Source organism: Sus scrofa, chromosome 1, assembly GCF_054392235.1.
Source record: "Sus scrofa isolate SSC_HxYL_T2T_F1_AM1 chromosome 1, Sscrofa_HxYL_maternal_Yorkshire_Landrace_v2.0, whole genome shotgun sequence".
NCBI classification, from domain to species: Eukaryota; Metazoa; Chordata; class Mammalia; order Artiodactyla; family Suidae; genus Sus; species Sus scrofa.
This window is the reverse complement of record NC_139383.1, coordinates 131,160,244-131,182,990: the sequence shown is the minus strand read 5'-3', so window position 1 is coordinate 131,182,990 and position 22,747 is coordinate 131,160,244. Positions and strand designations below refer to the sequence as shown.

At 38.4% G+C, this 22,747-nt stretch overlaps 1 protein-coding gene across 39 annotated transcripts in view; it reads right to left on the bottom strand.

Moving 5' to 3' along the window:
• The window catches only part of ATP8B4 (ATPase phospholipid transporting 8B4 (putative)), a 263,719-nt gene that overhangs the window by 63,548 nt on the left and 177,424 nt on the right, over positions 1 to 22,747 (bottom strand). For all 39 annotated transcript variants that reach the window (XR_014811506.1, XR_014811513.1, XR_014811512.1 and 36 more), the window contains 5 exons: positions 19,477 to 19,665; positions 6,642 to 6,757; positions 3,327 to 3,491; positions 2,218 to 2,329; positions 365 to 470 (listed from right to left, as the gene is read on the bottom strand). Coding sequence is in view for 32 of the 39 variants with exons in the window: in XM_084970388.1 (XP_084826514.1) it covers positions 365 to 470; positions 2,218 to 2,329; positions 3,327 to 3,491; positions 6,642 to 6,757; positions 19,477 to 19,665 (688 nt within the window). In the remaining 7 variants the exon portion in view is untranslated. The remainder of the gene's footprint in view (positions 1 to 364; positions 471 to 2,217; positions 2,330 to 3,326; positions 3,492 to 6,641; positions 6,758 to 19,476; positions 19,666 to 22,747) is intronic.

Sequence of the window (22,747 nt, the reverse complement as noted above, 5' to 3'; positions counted from 1 at the left end):
ATTTGATCCATAACTATCAATTGGTGGTGCCGGCAGTTAAGATTTCCTTTCTTTTCAGGGTTCAGGAAGAAAAGCTTAATGATGGAGACACATTAAGGAAGCCCATAGCACCTCCACTGTTCTGCTGAGGGAAAGTCAACCCCTCTAGACCACAGCAAAAACAAGCAGTTTTCCTCTATGCCTTTTGGCCAAACTCAAAATGGGTTGAGCTTAGAGAAGCTGCTACAAGCATCAGCAAGCAAAAATTGCCTTAAGGCAGCACTTTTTAAAGTTATAGTGAAATTATCAGGCAGACTTTTAAAATGTTCTTCTTCAAATGGAATTGTACACTATTTCAACTATCATATCTTCCTTTCCTTCTTACCTGAGTTCTTCTCTGACCTCTGTGGCTGTGTTCCCTGCTATAATGAACACTTCATTCATGTCATCAGTCAGCATGTTGCAAGCATAGCCAATATTGATGGCAGTTTCTGATACAAAATAAAGCCCACTTCAGTTAGAACATTACATAATAGCATAAGTACCTTTTTCATAAAAGTTTTGAGGCCATTTCTATATAGCCATTCCTTATAGCCTACAGGCCTCCTTAACTTCAGAGAGTGCATGATAGGTGACAAAATGCAAGAACAAATTCAAAGATATGCTAAATCTATGGAGGAAGAGCAACATCTATGAATCCCCAGCATTCTCATCTAGTCTTGTAAAAAAAATTAAATCCCAAAATGAGTACTTATGAAAATACTCCAAGATCTGTGATACAGTGAAATGAGTGCATTTAAAAAATTTTTACCTTAAGTCCCAAATACTGCCATTGGAGAGCTGAAATACTAAACTTAGCTATTATTCAATCTGATATAATAGACAAACTGAGACAAACTCACAAAATGTCCAGCTGAACATCAAAAACACTCTTATAAAAATTTTAATTTTTCCCATAGACAACATTACCAAATTTCCAGTAGGTGGACAGAAATGTGGAATTTTTGACTATCACTTCGAAAACAAACCAGGATTGCCGCTACCATATACCTAGAGACTTACATGATATTCACCAGTGCTTTCTCTGATTTTGTAGAAATGGAGCCTAGGATAGTTAGGTTGCTCTTCCACCTTCAATACAGTCATTAGATTCTAATTTTATTGAGTCTTTAGACTTTAGTTAATTCTATGGAGTCATTAGATTTGTCCTAAGTCAAGGAAGACGACTGATAAAATCTCAGCATATCCTTTGTAGAAATCACAGAAATTAAAGCTAAATACTGGTAAATTTGTGGATATTCATAATGAATTGATCAACATCAAACTCTAGGAAGTCTCTAATAACACACCACAGAGCTCAACTCTGTTGTTTATTTTTGTAATCAGTGATTTGAGTGAACATACACAAAACTGATTGATCATACTTGTAAATCCTCCAGTGTTCTTAAAAACACTATCTAACAGGTAGATAGAATCTTAAAAGCATGTGCGCCAACTAACTGAATATTTCTGGTCTACTGATGGCTGAGCATAAAATCATTTTTGTTTTGACAATTACTATTAGCAATAGATTAAAAAATGTATTGATCCCTTTTCCTTACTTAGGAAACACAGTTCTGAACATAAAGACTCCTTCTCTGATGACTTGGCATTTTATCATGCCTGAAAGTGGGTCAGCTCTCCTTGTACAACTGCCTGGGCAGTCCTAGAATTCAGCCAGGTTGCTCTGGGTCAACTACGGTTTTAAAATACCAAAATGTTGCCACACTAGGTGATAAAGTGCTTCTTCCTTCAGCCTCTCAAAAACCTACACCTCCTCTAAGATTCCCAAACCTCCTACTATCTAGAAACTAAAGTAAGGCTGAGGTCTCCAGTGCTCTGCTTTGGAGCCATGCCACTCCCAGTCTTAATTATGATCGAGGCACACATAAACCAATAGTTAAACATTTTTAATACCCTTGTTGCTTCTGGGCGTAACTATTATATTTAAGAGCAGTTGAACTGAAACTCAACTGACCCTGGGGTATACTAAAGGTGATATTTTGTTTGTTTTTATTTGTTTTTAAATAGTAAACTCTTGAAATACATTAGTTTTTCTTTTTGTATTGCACCTCTTTCCTATGTGGAGGACTGGGCAACCGTCTCATTAATTAAGCTTTCTGTTTAATTAAAATTTTATCATAGAAATTATCACCCCCCCCCAACTTTTCAAAGCACCATAATCTATTTTCAAATTACCTTGTTTGTCTCCTGTTAGGACCCAAATCTTAATATTGGCTAGATTTAAACTTGTAATTGTTTCAGTAACACCCTCTTGTAACTTATCTTCTATAGCAGTGGCACCTAGTAGCTTCATTGAAAAAAATAGAGAATACCTTATGTTAATGCATGCAAACAACATCCATAACATCTGTAGCTTTCAATCAGGGTTTAGAGGTAGAGAAACATGAACTGAAGATGGAAATTATGATGCACTGATATAGCAAGCATCCTACTGTGTTAGGGTTAGGTTGGAAAGGACCCCAGAAGGAGGTTTCCAAATCAAGGCAACTGATAGGCATACCTATTAATGCAGAGATGCTGAAGTTAGAATTTACATAAAAGGTCTTATATGCTCAGATAACATATTACCATAAATGATCAGAAGCCATTTGGGGAGACTTAAGGATTCCCTAGTTGCTTTATACCAGCATGGAAGAATACAAAGGAGAGCCCTCATCTCAGAGTGAGGACCACAAATAAAGTAGAGCCATTCTCTTGAATTAACAAAATGTCAGATGCCATAAACTAAAAACTGAAGGCTTTTGTACAATATTTCATCCAAAGATGAACAAGGTGTTCTCCCTGGTACCTCACAACAGTTAAGCAGCATCCTGGCCACTGAGACCTCGGGGAAGATTTCTAAGATCTAGAAATAGTTTCTAGAATAGATCACACTCTGGACAGTACAAATATCATCAGAATCTCATGGGTCTAGGATGGCGCTGAGCCACAGCCCCACTCTTCATGGCAAGTGTTCCTGCTCTAAAAAGGCAGTCATAAATCATGGAGGGAAAAAAATATAACTTCAAACAAAGCATGTAATACCAGAGGTTGACAAAGAATAGGGAGTCTACTATCTTCTGCCCTTGGAGGACTTCCCATTGCATAAGCTACAGCTAATAGAAATAACCCTCTGGCCACATATGGCAAACTCAAAGCCAACATATAAAGCATGATTCAATGTTTGAAAGACTAACATCTGCTGTGTGCACAATGATTTAGCCAATGGATTATTCCCATGCTAGACCTCCAAACACACACTATCCCTTCTGTAAACACAAACCATCATGCTTCCAAACTCATACCATCAAATCCCTTTCAATTTCTTCATACAGCCCTGCTATCAGTTCATCCTTCTCATCTGTGGCAGCATTTGCATCTTCAAGCCTCTTATGCCACTCTCTGAAGTACGTGTCACCCAGATCTCTGCATGCTATGGCCAAGGTTCGAAGGCCTTCTCCCGCAAATTCCTGCCAGGGACAGACATAGACTTAGGAACCATCTCAAAACCATAATCACAGCACTGACAGCAACAACAAAGGCTAAGAAGTTCTGCACTCAAATTCATTTTATCCTTAGAGTGCTATTTAGTCATCCTGACCTCCAAATTTTTAATCCCCTTGGAAATGGGAAATGATATTTTTATTTTGTGTTTTATTTCTATGGGGTTGAAACATTCAAGGAACCTATCATTTCCCCTAAAGACTGCTGAAATGCCCACTGAGGTGTTATGGTTGAGAGGTGATCAATGCTGCCCATGACCTGAGATAATCATTTGAAGCATTATATTGGTTTCTGACCTATCCTCTGCCTGATGGGAGCACTACTGGCAATGAGAAGGACCCAGCCTTCTTCATGGCCCATAGCCCTCAAGTAAAAGGTAGGAGGCTCTCCCTAGGGGCTACAGCATGACATCTCACCAAAGTCTTGCCTCCTTCCCCTTAATAACGCAGTCACATATAAAGATAACTTCCTACTTTTGTTTATGTTTGAAAATGTCCATAATAATAAAAAGTTAAAAGTCAATAAAATAGATGAATACATAGATGTTAGAATAGACGTTTAAGGATATTAATTAAAGCTATAGGGAAAGAGAGAGAAAGGCAGAAAAGTTAGTATGTTTGCTTCTGGGAAGTAGTACTAGAGGTGAAGGCTGACTTTTACTTTTCATCCTAGAACTTCTATAATAAAAAAAAATTTTTTTGGAGTACCCACTGTGGCTCACCAAGTTAAGAACCTGACATAGTGTCCATGAGGATGCCTGTTTGATCCCTGTCTTCACTCAGTGGGTACTGCCTCAAGCTACAGCACTGGTCATAGATGCAGCTCAGATTCCACATTGCCATGGCTATAATTCGACCCCTAGCCCAGGAACTTCCATATGCCACAGCTGTGGCCCTAAAAAAAATCATAAATGTATGAAAATAATTTTTGCTGCATTAAAGTCTAATCTTAATAATAAAATTATTTGAAATTTTAAAAAGACCACCAAGTCAAGACAGTTTTTTTTAAAAAAACATTATTTTTTTAGAAACTATTTTCTAAGGAGTTGGTATTTCCTCATAGATCAAATTGATTGGAAGATCATGCTCTTCCTTTAGCATGAATAAGATTTATCCTGGAGCTTTAGACTTCTGATAGGAAAAGAAATGAATAAATAAATAAAAATAGGAGACTGGTGTTTGCTCAGTGTTTCACACAGCCACAATAGCTAGAAATACATGTTGAATGCTTGGGGAAATGCTAAAACCTCCCACTTTGCTGAGGCCTCTGGTGGTCATTTTACAGGCCTCTACACTGTGAGCATTTTTACTGCCATTTCTGCTCCTTCGGGCATTGCCACTGACTATGTCTTCTCTGCTGTGTTCTGGCTTATGGGACCGACATAGGTTTGCATTCAGACACAAATAAAACTGTGACACACCCTAATTAGGTAAATGGAAAGAAAATCAGTGTATGCTGCCATGATGTAGTTTGGGCCAGAGAGACCATGAGAAAAAGTATCTACATTTATCTCATAGGCAGTTGGTAGCTCTTTGGACATCGCAATCACATTTTATAAGCCCTTCCTTCCAAGACCACCAACCACTAGGCTCCCTACTGATCTGAAAATCTAGTTACTGCCTTTTAACGATCTTTTGTACTCTTAATTTGCACAAACACTTCTTTGCCTTTAACTTGTGTCCCCACTGGGTATTACCAGTGCCTTCTTCTCTGTTCTGCACAGAAGTGAATCAATTCTAAGATGACACTACAAAAGGGGACAGATGATTTAAGTTATTTAATTAGTGCATTAAACACAAGTTGAATCCTAAATGAACACTTGAGCAAGGTTTTTTTCTATCATTAAACAATTCAAAAATTAAAAATTAAACATTACTTTAAAACTTCAGAATTTAGAATTCAAGACGAATAAAGTTAAGGAAGCAAAAGCATGTCAAACTGATACTATCTGAAAAAAAAATCTTTTGCATGGAAATGTAAAATGATCAAATTATGCTTCCCGTACTTTAGTATAAAAATCTAAGACTTTGGTGTTTGAGCAATGGCAAAATCAAATACTTATGATTCCAATGTTGTTTTCATAAAAAAAAAATCAAAAAGACCATGCTGGCTTTCTGGAAGAGATTAAAAGAATTGGAAAGACAAAAAAAAAATAGCTATGTTTGTAACCAATATTACCAAGCCACTATTCTTTAAAGTCAGAGGTTTTTATTTATTTGTTTGTTTGTTTTTTAAAGATTTGGGGAATGTTTTGTATTAAATATAGGGCTTGACAAAGAAAATTAATCCTCAATAATTTTTTGAAAGGTGAGACACCAAGGAAGAAATAAGAGTTTCAACCAGTTACCTTTAAATTTCGTATTGGGCTAAACAGACCCTCAAACAAATACTATGAAGACCCTTGAGTCTCAGGTTTAAGTCATATAATGTTTGTATTAATCCATACACCTTTTTGCAGAATAGTAATAAAAGGGGGTGCCAAAGACCATCCCCACTCCCTTTAAAAAGCTTTTGGAAATAAACTAAGCATAGTCTCAGGATGTACACATTTTGTAGCTTCAACCTAGGGAACATTAGTAGTCGCAGTTTATAACTTGAATAAAAGGACCCTCAGAGGAGAAAGTTGACTACAGAGATTATTTTCCTCACTATACAAACATTACCCTAAACAATTCCTTGGAGGTTCCCTGGAGATTCCATTGGTATCCGACACATCAGGACACAGGGAAAGAAACTCTCCTGTTGCTCTTCCCTAAACTAGTCCAGCCACCCAGCCCCAAACTGTAGGGAGGTTAAAGCAGGTTTCCCCTGGTGTCATGAGCGTTCTCCTGACCCAAGTTCAGGAGCCCACACTTGATGGCTACTTCTCAGTTGCTGTGCATTAATCCACCTGTGATGAGACTGACCAGACTCTCAGGAGGGCAAGGAGTGGGTTCAATTGCCACTTTCTAAACATTTATTGACATAGTTTGCTGTAGAACCGTTCGCCACATGGTTTCCATTTCAGAAGTCAGATCATTTAGCTGATAGTAAAAAAAAAAAAAAAAAAAAAAAAGACCTAACCATAGGAAGCAGCCAAAGGGCCGCTGCACTAACCCTAAGACAGAGGCACTTACACTGAGGTGGTCTGACGTCAAAGTCAGAAGGTCCTCGTTGGATGGATGAAGTCTTTCAAACAGAATAGTGTCTGCTCCTTTGGAATAAAGCTTTATCTGCCCTTCTGGGTTTCGTACTGAAAAGAAAAAAAGTTTGGAAAGTAGGTTATAATCAATGAAATCCATCAAAATTAGACTCTCCCTGGACTCCAGTCAGGCATTTTGAAATTAAGTATAATGTTTTAGCCAGTGGTAAAATATTCAGTACCTTTAGTTAGGAACTCGATATCTAAGTGACCTGGCTTTACCTCTGTTTTATTAACTTAGAAATATTGCATCTAGGGATAGGTGTTTTTGTTCTGATGCATAGAACCTTCCTATTTTCCTTGCCTACTATTTCTGAAATAAAGTCTTCTGTTTATTGAACATAAGTGAGAGCTTTGTTTGCCTGTCCCCTGGTATGAAATTCAAGACCGACTGTAGGAATCAGCTATCAGTGTAATGCCAAATGATCTCCATATAGAATTCAAAGCCATGGTTTATGTTTTAGTTCTCAGCCCCTGCTGGCATATTTCTTTACCTGCTTTACTCCTTGGAAAAGCCCTTTCATTCTTGGATCATAATCCTGGCTGCAAGCACAGGGGGCTTTCAAAATTAAAATTACAGTATTCTTCCCACTGTAAATCTGTATTAGCAGGGCTATATTTTTAACCTGCCCACAGGTTTGGGAATGGACAGCCTTGACTAGAGTCCAATCCCTTATCTCCAATCCTTGAGCCTTCTGCCGGCTGTCCAGAGTGCTGTCAGGCAAATCTTTCTTCAAGCCACACAATACTGGGCTACCTCTATAGGCTTGGTTTTACAACTTAGCACATACCAGGCATCTAATTATTTGTTGAATGAATAAATGAGTCAATGAGTGAATGTAAGACATAGCAACAGATGTCTTTATAGGAACTACCTACAATTTACAATTGTGATACAACTGTCTGTATCACAGCTTTATGTTCTGAACACTGACCTCACTCACGAGCATGGTCAAGTCAAAGATTAACATGTACTTTTCACTCAATTATACCTTTTCTCTAAAAACAGAATGCCCCCAAACAAATGACATAAATATTGACTACTATTAGTTTAATAGGATAGAAAGTTTAGAACTTGATTTATAAGATTGTATACTTGTATGTGTAACTGGTCACCATGCTGTATAGTAGAAAATTGACAGAACACTGTAAGCCACATAAAATGAAAAAAATAAAAAAATAAATAGAACTTGTTTTAAAGGAATATAAATAAATAAATTATTTTCCATCTAATCTATTTATTTATTTATTTATTTTTGCTTTTTAGGGCCATACCTGCAGCATATGGAAGTTCCCAGGCTAGAGCTCAAATTGGAGCTACAGCTGCCGGCCTACACCACAGCCACAGCAAAGCAGGATCCAAGCCCCATCTGCGACCTACACCACAGTTCATCGCAACACTGGATCCTTACCCCACTGAGTAGGTTCTGCCACCTTCTCTCTTGCCAGAGTATCAAATTAACCTACATGGCCTTCCTCATTCAAGTCCTGCTTCTCTCTTACCTCCTCTGTAACACAGCCAAAATCTTCTTCACACTACTGCTTAGAATCCTGCACAGCTTTCTTCTGCCCTTTGATCAAGTTTAGACTCCTTAACAAAGTATAAACAATGACCATTAAGGTCTGCCCTCTGGAGTTTCCATTGTGGCTGAGCAGGTTAAGAACCTGACGTAGTGTCCATGAGGATGCAGTTTTGATCCCTGGCCTCACTCATCTGGCGATGCCACAAGCTGCAACGTAGGTCACAGATGTGGCTTGGGTCCAGTGTTGCCATTGCTGCAGCTCTGATTCAATCCCTAGCCCAGGAACTTTCATATGCTGCAGATTTTGCTGTTAAAAAAAAAATCCCTGTTCCCAGAACTCCACATGCTATGGGGCAGCTGAAAGAAATTCCACTAATTTCATATCATGTTATTGGTACACTTCTGCCATCTCTGATGCTGACGTAGAGTTCCCATCTTTTTTTTTTTCCCCTTTCAATTTAGTTCTAGGAGGAAAACGCTGGATAACAGTAGTCTAGTCCCAGTTTTACTCAGATGTACTCTTTACTCAGAATTTTGTTTTCTTTACTATTTCTTTGGAAGGTAAGAATTTAGGGGAGATTAAGATGGTGGAATAGAAGGACTGGAGCTCAACTTCGCTCCTAAAAACAACAAAATTCATAACTAAAGACTGAGCACCCTTCACCCAAATGGACTGGAAGCCTTAAAAAACATATCCTACTCCAGAAGAAAAAGAGGACACAAAAAGAGGTAGGACAGGCGATTTTGTGATGTAAACAACCCCATACCTCTCAGGTGGGGTGCTCCACAGACTGGAAACTAACTGGCGCACAGAGACTCACCTACAAGAGGGAGAGTTCTGAGTCCCACATCTAACTCTCACTTGTGGGGATCTGGCACACAGAGAAAGAGCCCCAGAGCATTTGGCATTGAAGGCCAGTGGAGCTAGTGTGCAGGAACTCCATGGGACTGGGGGAAACAAAGACCCCATTCTTAAAAGGTGCACATAGACTTTCACGTGCACTGGGTCCCAGGACAAAGCAAAGTCTCCATGGGAATCTGAGTCAAACCTGACAGCACTTCTTGGAGGACATCCTGGGAAAACAGGGGTGAACATGGCTTGTTGTGAGGGAAGGACATTGGAAGCAAAGCTCTTGGGAATATTCAGCAGCATGCCTTTCTCTGGAGGTGGCCATTTTGGAAAAGTCTGGCCCCATCCATCATTCAGTGCTGAGAAGCCCCAGGGCAAACAACAACCCAGGTGGGATCACAGCCCTGCCCCTCAGTAAACAGGCTGCCTAAAGACACCCCAGGCACACAGCTGCCTCTAATCCCATCCAAAGACTAAGCCCCACCCACCAGAGGGATTAGAATCGGCTCCTCCTACCAGTGGGCAGACTACAGCCCCTCCCATCAGGAAGCCTACAGCAAGACCCCTTACCAACTTCAGCCACAGGGGGGCAGACACCAGAAGTAAGAGAGGCTATAACTCTATTATCGGTAAAAAGGTCACCACACCAAAAACCTATAAAAATGAAAAGACAGAGAACTATAACTCAGATGAGGGAGAAAGAAAAAAACCCAGAAAATCAGCTAAGTCATCAGGAGATTCTCAGCCTCCAGGAAAAAGACTTTAGACTGTTGATGCTGAAGATGGTGCAAGACGTTGGAAATAAACTGGAGGCAAAGATGGATAACTTACAGGAAACACCGAGCAAAGAGATACAAGATATAAAACTTAAACAAGAAGAGACGCAAAATACAATAACTGAAATAAAAAACTCACTAGAGGCAACCAACAGCAGAATACAGGAGGCAGAAGAATGAATAAGCGAGGCGGAGGACAGATAAGTGGAAATCACGGATGTGGAACAGAAAAGAGAAAAAAGATTGAAAACAAATGAAGAGAATCTCAGAGAACTCTGGGACAATGTTAAACACACCAACATCCATATTATAGGGGTGCCAGAAGGAGAAGAGAGAGAGAAGAGAGAGAGAGAAAAAATATTCCAAGAGATAATAGCCAAAAACTTCGCTAACATGGGAGAGGAACCACTCACTCAAATCCAGGAAGTGCAATGAGTACCATATAAAATAAACCCAAGGAGGAATACCCTGAGACACATATTAATCAAACTGACCAAAATTAAAGACAAAGAGAAAACACCGAAAGCAGCAAGGGAAAAGAAACAAAAACATACAAGGGAACCCCAATAAGGTTATCAGCAGATTTTTCAACAGAAACTGTGCAGGCCAGAAGGGAGTGGCAGGATATACTTAACATGATGAAAGGAGAAAACCTCCAACCAAGATTACTTTACCCAGCAAGGCTCTCATTCAGTTTGAAGGAGAAATCAAAAGCTTCACAGATAAGCAAAAGCTGAGGGAATTCAGCAACAATAAACCAACCTTACCACAAATACTAAAGGAACTACTCTAGGCAGAAAAGAACAAGAGAAGAAGGAAAGGAAAAAGAGCAGCAAAAACAAATCCAAAGTAATTAATAAAATGGCAATAAGAACATACATATCAATAATTACCTTAAATGTTAAGGGAATAAATGCCCCAACCAAAAGACATAGAATGGCTGAATGGATACAAAAACAAGATCCAAATATATGAGCTATCTTCAAGAGACCCACCTCACTTCTAGGGACACATTCAAATTGAACGTAAGAGGATGGAAAAAAATATTCCATACAAACGGGAATCAAAAGAAAGCTAGAGAAAGCTCATTATAGACAAAATCGACTTTAAAATGAAAGATATTTTAAGGGACAAGGAAGGTCACTGCATAATGATCAAAGGATCAATCCAAGAGGAAGATAGAACAATTTTAAATATCTACACACCCAACATAGGTTCACCACAATATATAAGGCAACCGCTAACAACCTTAAAAGGACAAATCGACAATAACACAATCATAGTGGGGGACTTTACCACCCCACTTACAGCAATGGACAGATCATCCAGACAGAAAATCACTAAGGTAACACACGCCCTGAATGATGCATTAGACCAGATGGACTTAATAGATATTTATAGGACATTCCATCCAAAAGCAATAGAATACACATTCTTCTCAAGTGCACATGGAACATTCTCTAAGATTGACCATATCCTGGGCTACAAATCAAGCCTCTGTAACCTTAAGAAATCTGAAATCATATCAAGCATCTTTTCCAACCACAACGCTATATAACTGGAAGTCAATAACAAGAAAAAAACTGCCAAAAACACAAACACGTGGAGACTCAACAACACGCTACTAAACAACCAATGGATCACTGAAGAAATCAAAGAGGAAGTTAAAAAACACCTAGCAGCAAATGACAACAAAGATACGACACTCCAAAACCTATGGGATGCAGCAAAAGCCATTCCAAGAGGAACATTTATAGCAATACAAGCCCACCTCAGGAAACAAGAAAAAGCTCAAATAAACAAGCTAACTTTACATCTAAAGCAGCTCAAGAGAGAAGAACAGACAAGACCTAAAGTGAGTACAAGGAGAGAAATCATAAATATTGGAGCAGAAATCAATGAAATAGAAACAAAGAAAACCATAGAAAAGATCAATGAAACGAAAAGCTGGTTCTTTGAAAAGATCAACAAAATTGATAAACCCCTAGCCAGACTTAGCAAGAAAAAAAGACAAAGGACTCAAATCAATAAACTTAGAAATGAAAAAGGAGAAGAAACAACGGACATCACAGAAATACAAAGGATCATAGGGACTACTATATGCAACTGTATGCCAATAAAACAGAAAACCTAGAAGAAATGGACAAAGTCTTAGAAAAGTACAATCTTCCAAGGCTAACCCAAGATGAAATAGAAAAGATGAATGGACCCATCACAAGAACTGAAATTGAAACTGTGATTAAAAATCTTCCAACAAACAAAAGTCCAGGACCAGACGGCTTCACAGGTGAATTCTATCAAACATTTAGAGAAGAGCTAACACCTATCCTTATGAAACTTTTTCAAAAGATTGCAGAGGAAGGGATTCTCCCAAACTCATTCTAGGAGGCCACCACCACCCTGATACCAAAACCAGGCAAAGATACCACAGAAAAAGAAAACTACAGGCTAATTTCACTGATGAACATCGATGCAAAAATCCTCAACAAAATACTAGCAAACCACATCCAACAATACATTAAAAGGATTGTACATCATGATCAAGTGGGATTTATCCCAGGGATGCAAGTGTTCTTCAACAGCCACAAATCAATCAGTGTGATACACCACATCAACAAACTGAAGCATAAAAACCACATGATCCTCTCAATAGACACAGAAAAAGCCTTTGACAAAATCCAACACCCTTTTCTAATAAAAACCCTTCAGAAAGTGGGCATAACAGGAAGCTACCTCAACATGATAAAGGCCATATATGACAAACCCACAGCAAACATCATTCTCAATGGGGAAAACCTGAAAGAATTCCCGCTGAGATCAGGAACAAGACAAGAATGTCCGCTCTCACCACTACTCTTCAAGATAATTCTGGAAGTCCTAGCCATGGCAATCAGAGAAGTAAAAGAAATAAAAGGAATCCAAATTGGAAAGGAAGAAGTAAAACTATTGCTATTTGCAGATGACATGATACTATACGTAGAGAATCCTAAAGACTCTACCAGAAAACTGTTACAGCTCATCCACGAATTTGGCAAAGTTGCAGGATGCAAAATCAATACGCAGAAATCGATAGCGTTTCTATATACTAACAATGAAAAAGCAGAAAAGGAAATTAGGGAAGCAATCCCGTTTACCATCGCATCCAAAAGAACAAAATACCTAGGAGTAAACCTACCTAAAGAGACAAAAGACCTGTTCTCTGAAAACTACAAGCCACTGATGAAAGAAATCAAAGATGACACAAATAGATGGAAAGACATACCATGCTTGTGGACTGGAAGAGTCAATATTGTCAAAATGACTATACTACCCAAGGCAATCAACAGATCCCACGCTATCCCTATCCAATTACCAAGGACACTTTTCACAGAACTTGAACAAAATATTTTAAAGTTTGTTTGGAAGCACAAAAGACCCAGAATAGCCAAAGACATCCTGGAATAGAAAAATGGAGCTGGAGGAATCAGGCTCCCGGACTTCAGACTATACTACAAAGCAACAATCATCAAAACTGTATGGTACTGGCACAAAGACAGAAATAGAGATCAGTGGAACAGCAGAGAAAGCCCAGAATTAAACCCACGCACCTAAAGCCAACTCATCTATCACAAAGGAGGCAAGGATATACAATAGAGAAAAGACAATTTGTTCAATAAGCGGTGCTGGGGAAACTGGACAGCCACATGGAAAAGAATGAAATTAGAACACCCCCTAACACCACAGGCAAAAATAAACTCCAAATGGATTAAAGACCTAGATATAAGACCAGACACTATCAAACTCCTAGAGGAAAACATAGGCCAAACACTCTCTGACATAAACGACAGCAACATCTTCTCACATCCACCTCTCAGAGTACTGAGAATTAAAACAAAAAAAGTAAACAAATGGGACCTAAGCAAACTTCAAAGTTTCTGCACAGCAAAGGAGACCCTAAACAACACGAAAAGACAACGCACAGAATGGGAGAAAATCTTTGCAAGTGAATCAACTGACAAGGGATTCACCTCCAAAATTTACATACACCTTCTGCAGCTCCATGCCAAACAAACAAACAAACAACCCCATCCAAAAATGGGCAGAAGATCTAAACAGACAATTCTCCAAAGAAGACATACGGATGGCTAAGAAACACATGAAAAGATGTTCAGCGTCACTCATTATCAGAGAAATGCAAATCAAAACCACTCTGAGGTCCCACCTTACACCAGCCAGAATGGCCATCATCAAAAGGTCTACAAACAATAAGTGCTGGAGAGGGTGTGGAGAAAAAGGAACCCTAGTACACTGTTAGTGGGATTGTAAATTGGTGCAACCACTGTGGAAAGCAGTAGGGAGATTCCTCAGAAAACTCAAACTAGAACTACCATTTGATCCAGGAATCCCACTCCTGGGCTTCTATCCAGAGAAAACCACGACTCGCAAAGACACATGTACTCCAATGTTCATTGCAGCACTATTTACAATAGCCAAGACATGGAAACAACCTAAATGTCCATCGACAGAGGAGTAGATCAAGAAGATGTGGTAGATATACACAATGGAATATTACTCAGCCATTAAAAGCAATGAAATACCAGCATTCTTAGCAACATGGATGGACCTAGAAACTGTCATGCTAAGGGAAGTCAGCCATACCATGAGACACCAACATCAAATGCTTTCACTGACATGTGGAATCTGAAAAAAGGACAGACTGAACTTCCTTGCAGAACAGATGCTGACTCTCAGATATTAAACAACTTATGGTCTCCAGAGGAGACAGTTTCGCGGGGGGGATGTGCTTGGGTTGTGGGATGGAAATCCTGTGAAATCAGATTGTTATGATCATTATACAAGTACAGATGTGATAAATTCATTTGAGTAATTTTTAAAAAAGTAAAAAAAAAATAAATAGATCTGCCCCTTTTCAGCTTATTTGCTATACTGTTTCACCGTCTTCTCCTGGATGCAACCACATAGTACGTTTTTCAATTCCGCATTCTCCTTTAGCTTCAAATTCCTGGAACATGGTAGGTAATTAACTAATATTTGCTTGATTTAGTTGAAGTATAATTATGCAAAATTCATTAAAGGCAGCAGCTATGCCTTTGTCATATAAAGGAAAGAAAAACTCATAGGTAATTTCTAAGTTTATGCTGTTAGAAAAAATACAATGTCAACACTGTTAAGAGTGATGAATAATTCTACTTCTTATCTCAACTGAATGGCTGTTCATATATCCACATACAGAGGAATGCATATCATATGTCAGTGGGATTTGTACTTTGATAACCTTTAAAAAGTTTAGGATTGAGAAATCTTTAAACATCTTGTAAGGGTTTTTCAAATGGCTATAGTGATTTATTCTTCCTTAATGATAATCTGCCACTTGCTCCTATTAATAACTATCTTTGAATTTTCTGTTTCTCTTTATGTAATTAGTAGCATTAACCCTTCTAAAACTATACTATGAGAGTCACATGTTTATCAATATAGTAGATTCTATGCCTTCTGAGAAAATTCTTTATGGAAATCTAGTTTTAATTTAGATACCTCTCTGAATTAAATCAGGGTTCTTGCCCCAGAATCCAAGAACCACTGGTACTGAAACTATACAGTCATGATTCAATGAATGATTGTCCAAAAAAATCCTGAAGGAAGAGAACACCTAGGAGGAGCAGCAGCAGCCTTCATATTAGGGTGTTGTCCCCACCAAGCCACGTGACAATCATGAGACTAGTATTGCTTTTTACCCTGTTATCAAATAGAGACTTGGCTACACTACTGGAGTCTCTTTTTTAAATTCCTCCTGATTAAAAACCAAATAGAACTGAAATGAAGCCCCAAGCCTCCACACATTCTGTGGTGGAACATTACCTTTCTTCATATGGGATTCATTAAGGCAAACATCTGATGTTTGTGGTTAGCTGAGATTTCTCCACAGCCTGTAATGGTGACCAACACTGGGGAAAAGCCAGAAGTCTCCCTGTGTAGCAATCTTAGGTTTTGTCAACACCCTCAGAGCAAAGAGAAGCAAGTTTGGGGCCAACCCAACATCAATAACACTTCCCCTGAAGGTGTAAATAGAAGAAAACTCCTGCTGATACAACCTTAGGCCAACACCTCAAGTAGCATATGCACTCATCAGCAATGCTGATGATGACTGCCTACAGCCCGTTGTCAGAAAAATAAAAGTAAACATCCTCAGATGATGCTTGATTTTACCTGCTGAGAGTAATCTCCCAGGGCTAGTTTCTGTAGAGACCAAAACCCCTACCATCACGCAAACACACACATTTTTCAGAGTAAAAACTGATTTAAAATGATGAGAAGGATATCTGCAAATTACAAAGTATTGTGTGAAATTTTGTTTAATGGACATCCTATAGAGAACCAGAACTTGCTGTGTGCTGAGCTCTGTGCTTGGCCCCAAGTAGTTTAAGAAGACTGAAGCACAGCCCCTGCCTCCAGGGAGCACCATGCTAACAGTTGGAAAAGTCATGCATAGCACAGGATTGGAATCAAACCGGTGCTATGAACAAGGTGCTCTGGGGAACAAAGGAGAATATGGTTATTTGGAGAGGAGGAAAAGAATTGAGGTGATATTTGAATCAGACATTACCAGATGAGTAGGAGTTTTCCAAGATGAGCAGTGTAGAAAAGAAGTCCAGGTTGAGGAAACAGTACATGCAAACAGTATGAAAGTACACAATGCGTGCCAAGAATGGTGAGGTCTAGTGAGGCTGGAGCACAGTTTTAATAAGTGGAAAAAAAGCAGCTTGACATCAGATTGCAAATAATCTTCAATGTTATGCTAAGGACATTCTTTAAATTCTAGGAAGCCAGAAGGGTTTCTTAAGTTGGTGATACGAAAATTGAGTCAATGTTTAAAAAAAAAAAAAAAAAATACGCTGGTGTCAGCATAGAGGATTATTTCAAAGGAGAATGGTTTTAAAGATATTTCAATAATATGAGCAAGTGGTGACCAGAGCCTTAACTAAAGCAGTGGCACTTGGAATTAAGAGAAAAAAAAATGGCAGGCTTTGATGATAAAATGGGGTTTTGAGGCTACTTTTAGAAAGATCATTCTGTTGCCTTGAGAAGTAAAGACTTAGAAACAGGATGACCACTCAGAGGCCCGTAGACAAGGCAAGAGATGTTGAAGCCTGAAAGAAGAGAGTAGCAAAGTATCTCAGGGGAAAATATTTGAGGAATCTCTTAGTCTAAGGAAATGGTCCCCCAAACTGTGGTTCTCTGACCAGAAGCAAGAGCAACATCTGGAAGTTTGTTAGACATGCAAATTTTTAGGCCTCACCCCAGACTAACTGAATCAGAAACTCTGGGGCTGAGGCCCAGCAGACTGCATTTTAACAACCCCTCCCGGTGGTTCTGATAGGAGCTGAAGTTTGAGAACCCCTAATCTAGGGGCACAAAGGAGATGGAGGTAGCAAAAGCAAGGGAGCTATGACAGGGTTTAAGGCACTGGACTTTGGAGAAAAATAAACCTGCATTCAAATATTTGCTCTGCATCTTCAGGGCTTTGTAACATGTTGTATGACAATCTTCAGTAAGACACTTAAATTCTTGAGCTTTAATTTCCTCATTGCCTAAATGGGAGTAACATACTAATCCCAGAATTTAATAACATAATTTATTGGAAGTATTCAGCTCACTCACAGGCACATAGCAAAAGGTAGTAAGAACTACAGAAAAAGCAATAGTTGTGAGAAAGTTTGTTCCATATTAGACACATAAAATTTGAGGTAACCGTAACACGACTGCATGGCAGAAGCCAGGAGAAAGCTTAAAAAGTGTGTGGAGACCTCAGAGAGAGATTGAACCTGAAGAACAATATGGGAATGATACAAAATACAGGTACATGAGTGGTCAATCTGATCCAAGAAGAGCACAGGGAGTAAGAAGAGAAAAGGACATTAACACTAAAGAGGGAGATGAAGAATTGTCAGCTTGAAAAGGAGCTTTTGAAAGAAAACACGGGACAAGAGGAGAACCAAAAGCCAGCCAGGTCACAGAGGGGAAATAAGGAGTCAAGACAAAGGTCAACAGTCTCCAATCTCACTAAATTAGAAAAGATAGATAAACAGGCAGGCAGATAGATAGATGACAGACAGACAGAGAGATAAAAAATAAAGAGAGAGAAAAAGCAGAAAGATAAGGAAGAGAAGGAGGCCATTACATTGGGCAGTTAGGAGATGACTGCTAACTTCTGAGAAGCCATTCCTTCTTACACAGTGGAAGCAGAGGTGTGACTCTTACAGGCTGAAAAGAGAAATTGAAGTGAGCCTCAAACACTGACCTTGAACAATTAAGTTGCGATGGAAAGGGGAAAAATCAGTTGGCAAAAATCAGAGGTCAGAACATGAACTACATCTTTAAGGAAAGAGGATGACCACAGAGTCGCAGGCTGAAGGGAGGAGCCAGAGATGAAGAAAAAAAAGTCAGAGGCACAAGCAAGTGAGAAGGGAACAAGCAAGGAAGGAAAACAGGTGGAAACTTGAGCTTTGCAAGGGATCAAGAGAAATTTTTCTCTGAAGTAGGAAAAAGAATGAGTAAAGTTATAGCTTGAGGAGAAAGGAGGAAGATGGGGAAAGAGGTGAGGTTATGGTGTGCATCTACAAGGGCCTCTTTTTTTTTATATAAATATCAGATGAATTTAGCTTCTAGGAGTGAAGGAGATTCAGGGAAAGGTTGAGGGTTTGAAGAAAAGGCAAAGATTTAGGACATCCATTATAAGGACTGGAAAGGAGGGCAAAATAAGAACAAAAGGGACAGTAAAGCTGCACTGAGGGTTAGCACTGAGTTAGGAAAGCAAAGATTTGCTTGGAGGCTAAATACAATGACAGTGATCACTTCCAGAAATGCAAGTGAACAGGGAAAATGCATAATAATGAGGAGGGTGCTGGTGATGTTCACAAAACAACAATATCAAAAATAACTAGTATGTGCCAAGTAATTCAGGAACTCATCCTGGGCCAGTATTGTGTAGTGATTAGTCAGACTTAAATCCTAGCTAATCTATCTCAAGCTATGTGCCTTGGGAAACTTAACCTCTCTGTCTCAGTTTTGTTATCTTTAAAATGGGCATAGGGAGTTCCCATCATGGCTCAGTAGTAACTAACCCAACTAGTATCCATGAGGATGCAGGTTTAAAGCTGGCTTTGCTCAGTGGGTTAAGGATCCAGCGTGGCCATGAACCTTGGTGTAGGTCACAGACGTGGCTGGGATCCCACATTGCTGCGTCTGTGGTGTAGGCCAGCAGCTGTAGCTCCAATTAAACCACTAGTCTGAGAACTTCCATAGGATGTGAGTGCAGCCCTAAAAAGCAGAAAAGGGGGGGCATAAAAATAATAGTACCTACCTTATAGGGTTGCTGTGACAATTCAGTCAGTTAATTCATGTAGAGCATTTGTAATGGTGCTAGACACAAAATAACCACTTGTTACATGTTAGTTATACTCAACCCTGCCAAGCTAAGGCTATGTTGGGGATGACAGAAGTTCATGAAGTTAACACCACAACTCTTAGCACATAGCCAAGGATGAAATCATCCTTGAGAAAGTTTCAATATCACTACAGAACTATTAAAAGATCAAAAATACTCTGGGCCACCAACCATACCTATGACAGACATCCTTTTTCTGAAATTGTTGAAATCCAAAAAGGCAAGCAATTGATAAGTAGCTAGTGTTCCCAACTCTTCTATTGTTATTGTCTCTGGGGTCCGAGACTTAAAAATGAACCCCAAATTTTTTGCAGCAGTCACTAAGGCCCCTTCATCAGGTGATTGAACTTGGTAAATCAGCTGTCCTAAAACAGAAAGAAACAAGTGGATTAAATAACAACAAAAAAGTACAGTAAAAAAGAGAAAAGAAACAAATGTATTAATACCGAGAATAATAACATTCATAGAATATCCATACAATTCCAACTCATTCTATAACACATCCAACCCAAGTGTCATCTCTAGAAATCAGACCTTTTCCACTACAATCAGCTGACCAGGTGCCTGTCCTGTGGACTACCACAGGACACCATGTACACCACCACTGGAGCCCTTACAAGAGTCACATTATGGGAAAAGTATTCCTGAGAATGCCTCCCGACTATGCTGAAAGCTTCTTAGGTCAGAGCCACACTATATTTTTAGTGACTAGAAATGTGCCATGAAAACAACCTAAATGTCCATTGACAGATGAATGGATTAAGAAGATGTAATACACACACACACACACACACACACACACACGGAATACTACTTAGCCATAAAAAAGAACAAAATAATGCCATTTGCAGCAACATGGATGGAACTAGAGACTCTCATACTAAGTGATGTAAGTCAGAGAGAGAAAGACAAATACCATATGATATCATCTGTATCTGGAATCTAATATATGGCATAAATGAACCTTTCCACAGAAAAGAAAATCATGGACATGGAGAACAGAACTTGTGCTTGCCAAGGGGGGAGGGGGAGAGAGTGGGATAGACTGGGAATTTGGGATTAATAGATGTAAACTATTGCCTTTGGAATGGATAAGCAATGAGATCCTTCTGTATAGCACTGAGAACTATATCTAGTCACTTATGATGGAGCATGATAATGTGAGAAAAAGGAATGTATATGCGTATGTGTGATTGGGTCACCTTGCTGTACAGCAGAAAATTGACAGAACACTGTAAACCAGTCATAATGGAAAAAAAATTAAAAATCATTAAATTTTAAAAAAAGAAATGTGCTGTGAAACTTTAACCCACTAAAACACTAAATACGTATTAACTCACATAATCCTCATGGCAACAATTTGAAGTTGGGATTATTAAGATTATTACAGACAGACCTTGGAGATACTACAGTGGTTCCAGACCACTGCAATAAAGCAAATTGCAATAAAGCGAGTTGTATGAATTTTTTGTCTTCCCAGTACATATAAAAGTTACATTTACATTATATTCTACTCTATTAAATGTGCAACAGCATTATATGTAAGAATATACATACTTAATTTAAAACACTTTATTGTGGAAAAGTATCAATCATCATCTGAGCCTTCAGCAAGTCATAATTTTTGCAAGAGTAACATCAAGGATCACTGATCATGGATCACTATGACAAATAACGAAAAGGTTTGAAATACTGTAAGAATTAACAAAATGCAATATAGAGAAAGTGAGCAATTACTACTGGAAAAATGGTGCCAAGAGACTCGCTTAATGCAGAGTTACCACGAACCTTCAATTTGTAAAAAATACAGTATCTGTGAAGTGCAATAAAGTGAAGCACAAGAAAACAAGATATGCCTGTATTTCCATTCTACACTGGTGAAATGTATGACTAAAAATGCTATGTGAATTTTGCAAGAGCACACAGCTAGAGTGATGGAGCAGATATTCCAAAATTCCCCTTCAGTCTGTTACTAATGACAATTTTATGAGAACATATACAAAACAAATCACTTGAAATGTAAGGAATCAAACCAGGATATTAATTATTAGTATCTGGTGTTGTGTATGTGCTGGAGTGGAAGTAAGAGGGGAAAAAAGAGAGAAAAGACTGAGGTCAAGAGGGAAAAATACATAAAAACGAGCATGAATAAAGTAAGCTCTTCTATATAAAATTACTGTTTTATGTAAAAATAAATTAGAAAAAGTAAGCATAACTAAGTAAATGTTTATTGACTTACAAGACAAACTGTTAAGAAAACTGGTTGCATATTAATTTATATACTATGATTCCTTTTTGTTTATACATATATATTTTATATACATGAGCAAGTAGAAAGTATGAAATGATGCACATCTAATGTTAACATTAGTTACTCCTGTAGAGGTGGAATTGAAGTTCAAGGAAGAAATTATTACCTTTACCTTGATAAATCTTTGTATTGTATGGTTTCACTTGCTATAATAGGCACAAATTAGTTTTTGAAATTCCAAAAAGAAAAAAATTAAAGCAATTACTTGATCAACCTATGAAATGCTAACTTTCCCTTCTGGTAACACAGGAGATCAGGTGCCAGGACCAACCTCCCCTGCTACAAATAGCTAAGATTCTGTAAATACAAAACATCTTAATATTTTTGAATGCAACCATTACTGGCAAGAAAGCATTAGTTGTTCAGGTCAAAGACAGAAAAAGATACAGTTTGAATAAAGGAAGGGCATTTTCTAAACAAAGAGAATTTGATCATTGGTTTCTGGTCTTTCTGGGCTTTGGTTTAAAAAGACATAGGCTAAGGAAAGAAATCTAATGAGAGACCACCTCTTAAACCAAGACCCTCAAATATACTCTCTAAGCATAAAGGTAAATTGGAAATTGGCACCCACTTTAAGAGTGCCTGTAAAGAAAACTGCCTTTTTTTTTTGAGAGCAAGGACTCTAACAGATGTTTGTACCTCAATGTTCTCAAGGACATTGTTCACAACAGCCAAAAGGTGGAAATGCCCAAATGTCCATTGACAGATGAATGGCCCAACAAAATGTGATAAACATATACAATGGAACATTATTCAGCCTTAAAAAGGAATGAAATTCTGATATATGCTACAGCATGGATGAACCTTAAAAAAAACATTATGCCAAGTAAAATAAGCCAGACATAAAAGAATAGATAACATATGATTCCACTTTGAGAAATCTAGAAGAGTAAAGTTGATACAGAAAGTAGAATAGTGGTTATGAGGGGCTAAGGGGAAGAGGAATGTGAAGCTATTGTTTAATAGGTAAAGAGTTTTGGTTTGGAATGATTAAAAGGTTCTAAAATGCATAATGGTGATGGCTGAATAAGAATGTGAATACCAGTGAATTGCATGCTTAATAGTGTTTACAATGGTAAATTTTATGCTCCGTAAATTTTATTACAATTTTAAAAACCAAATGGGAAATATTAAGT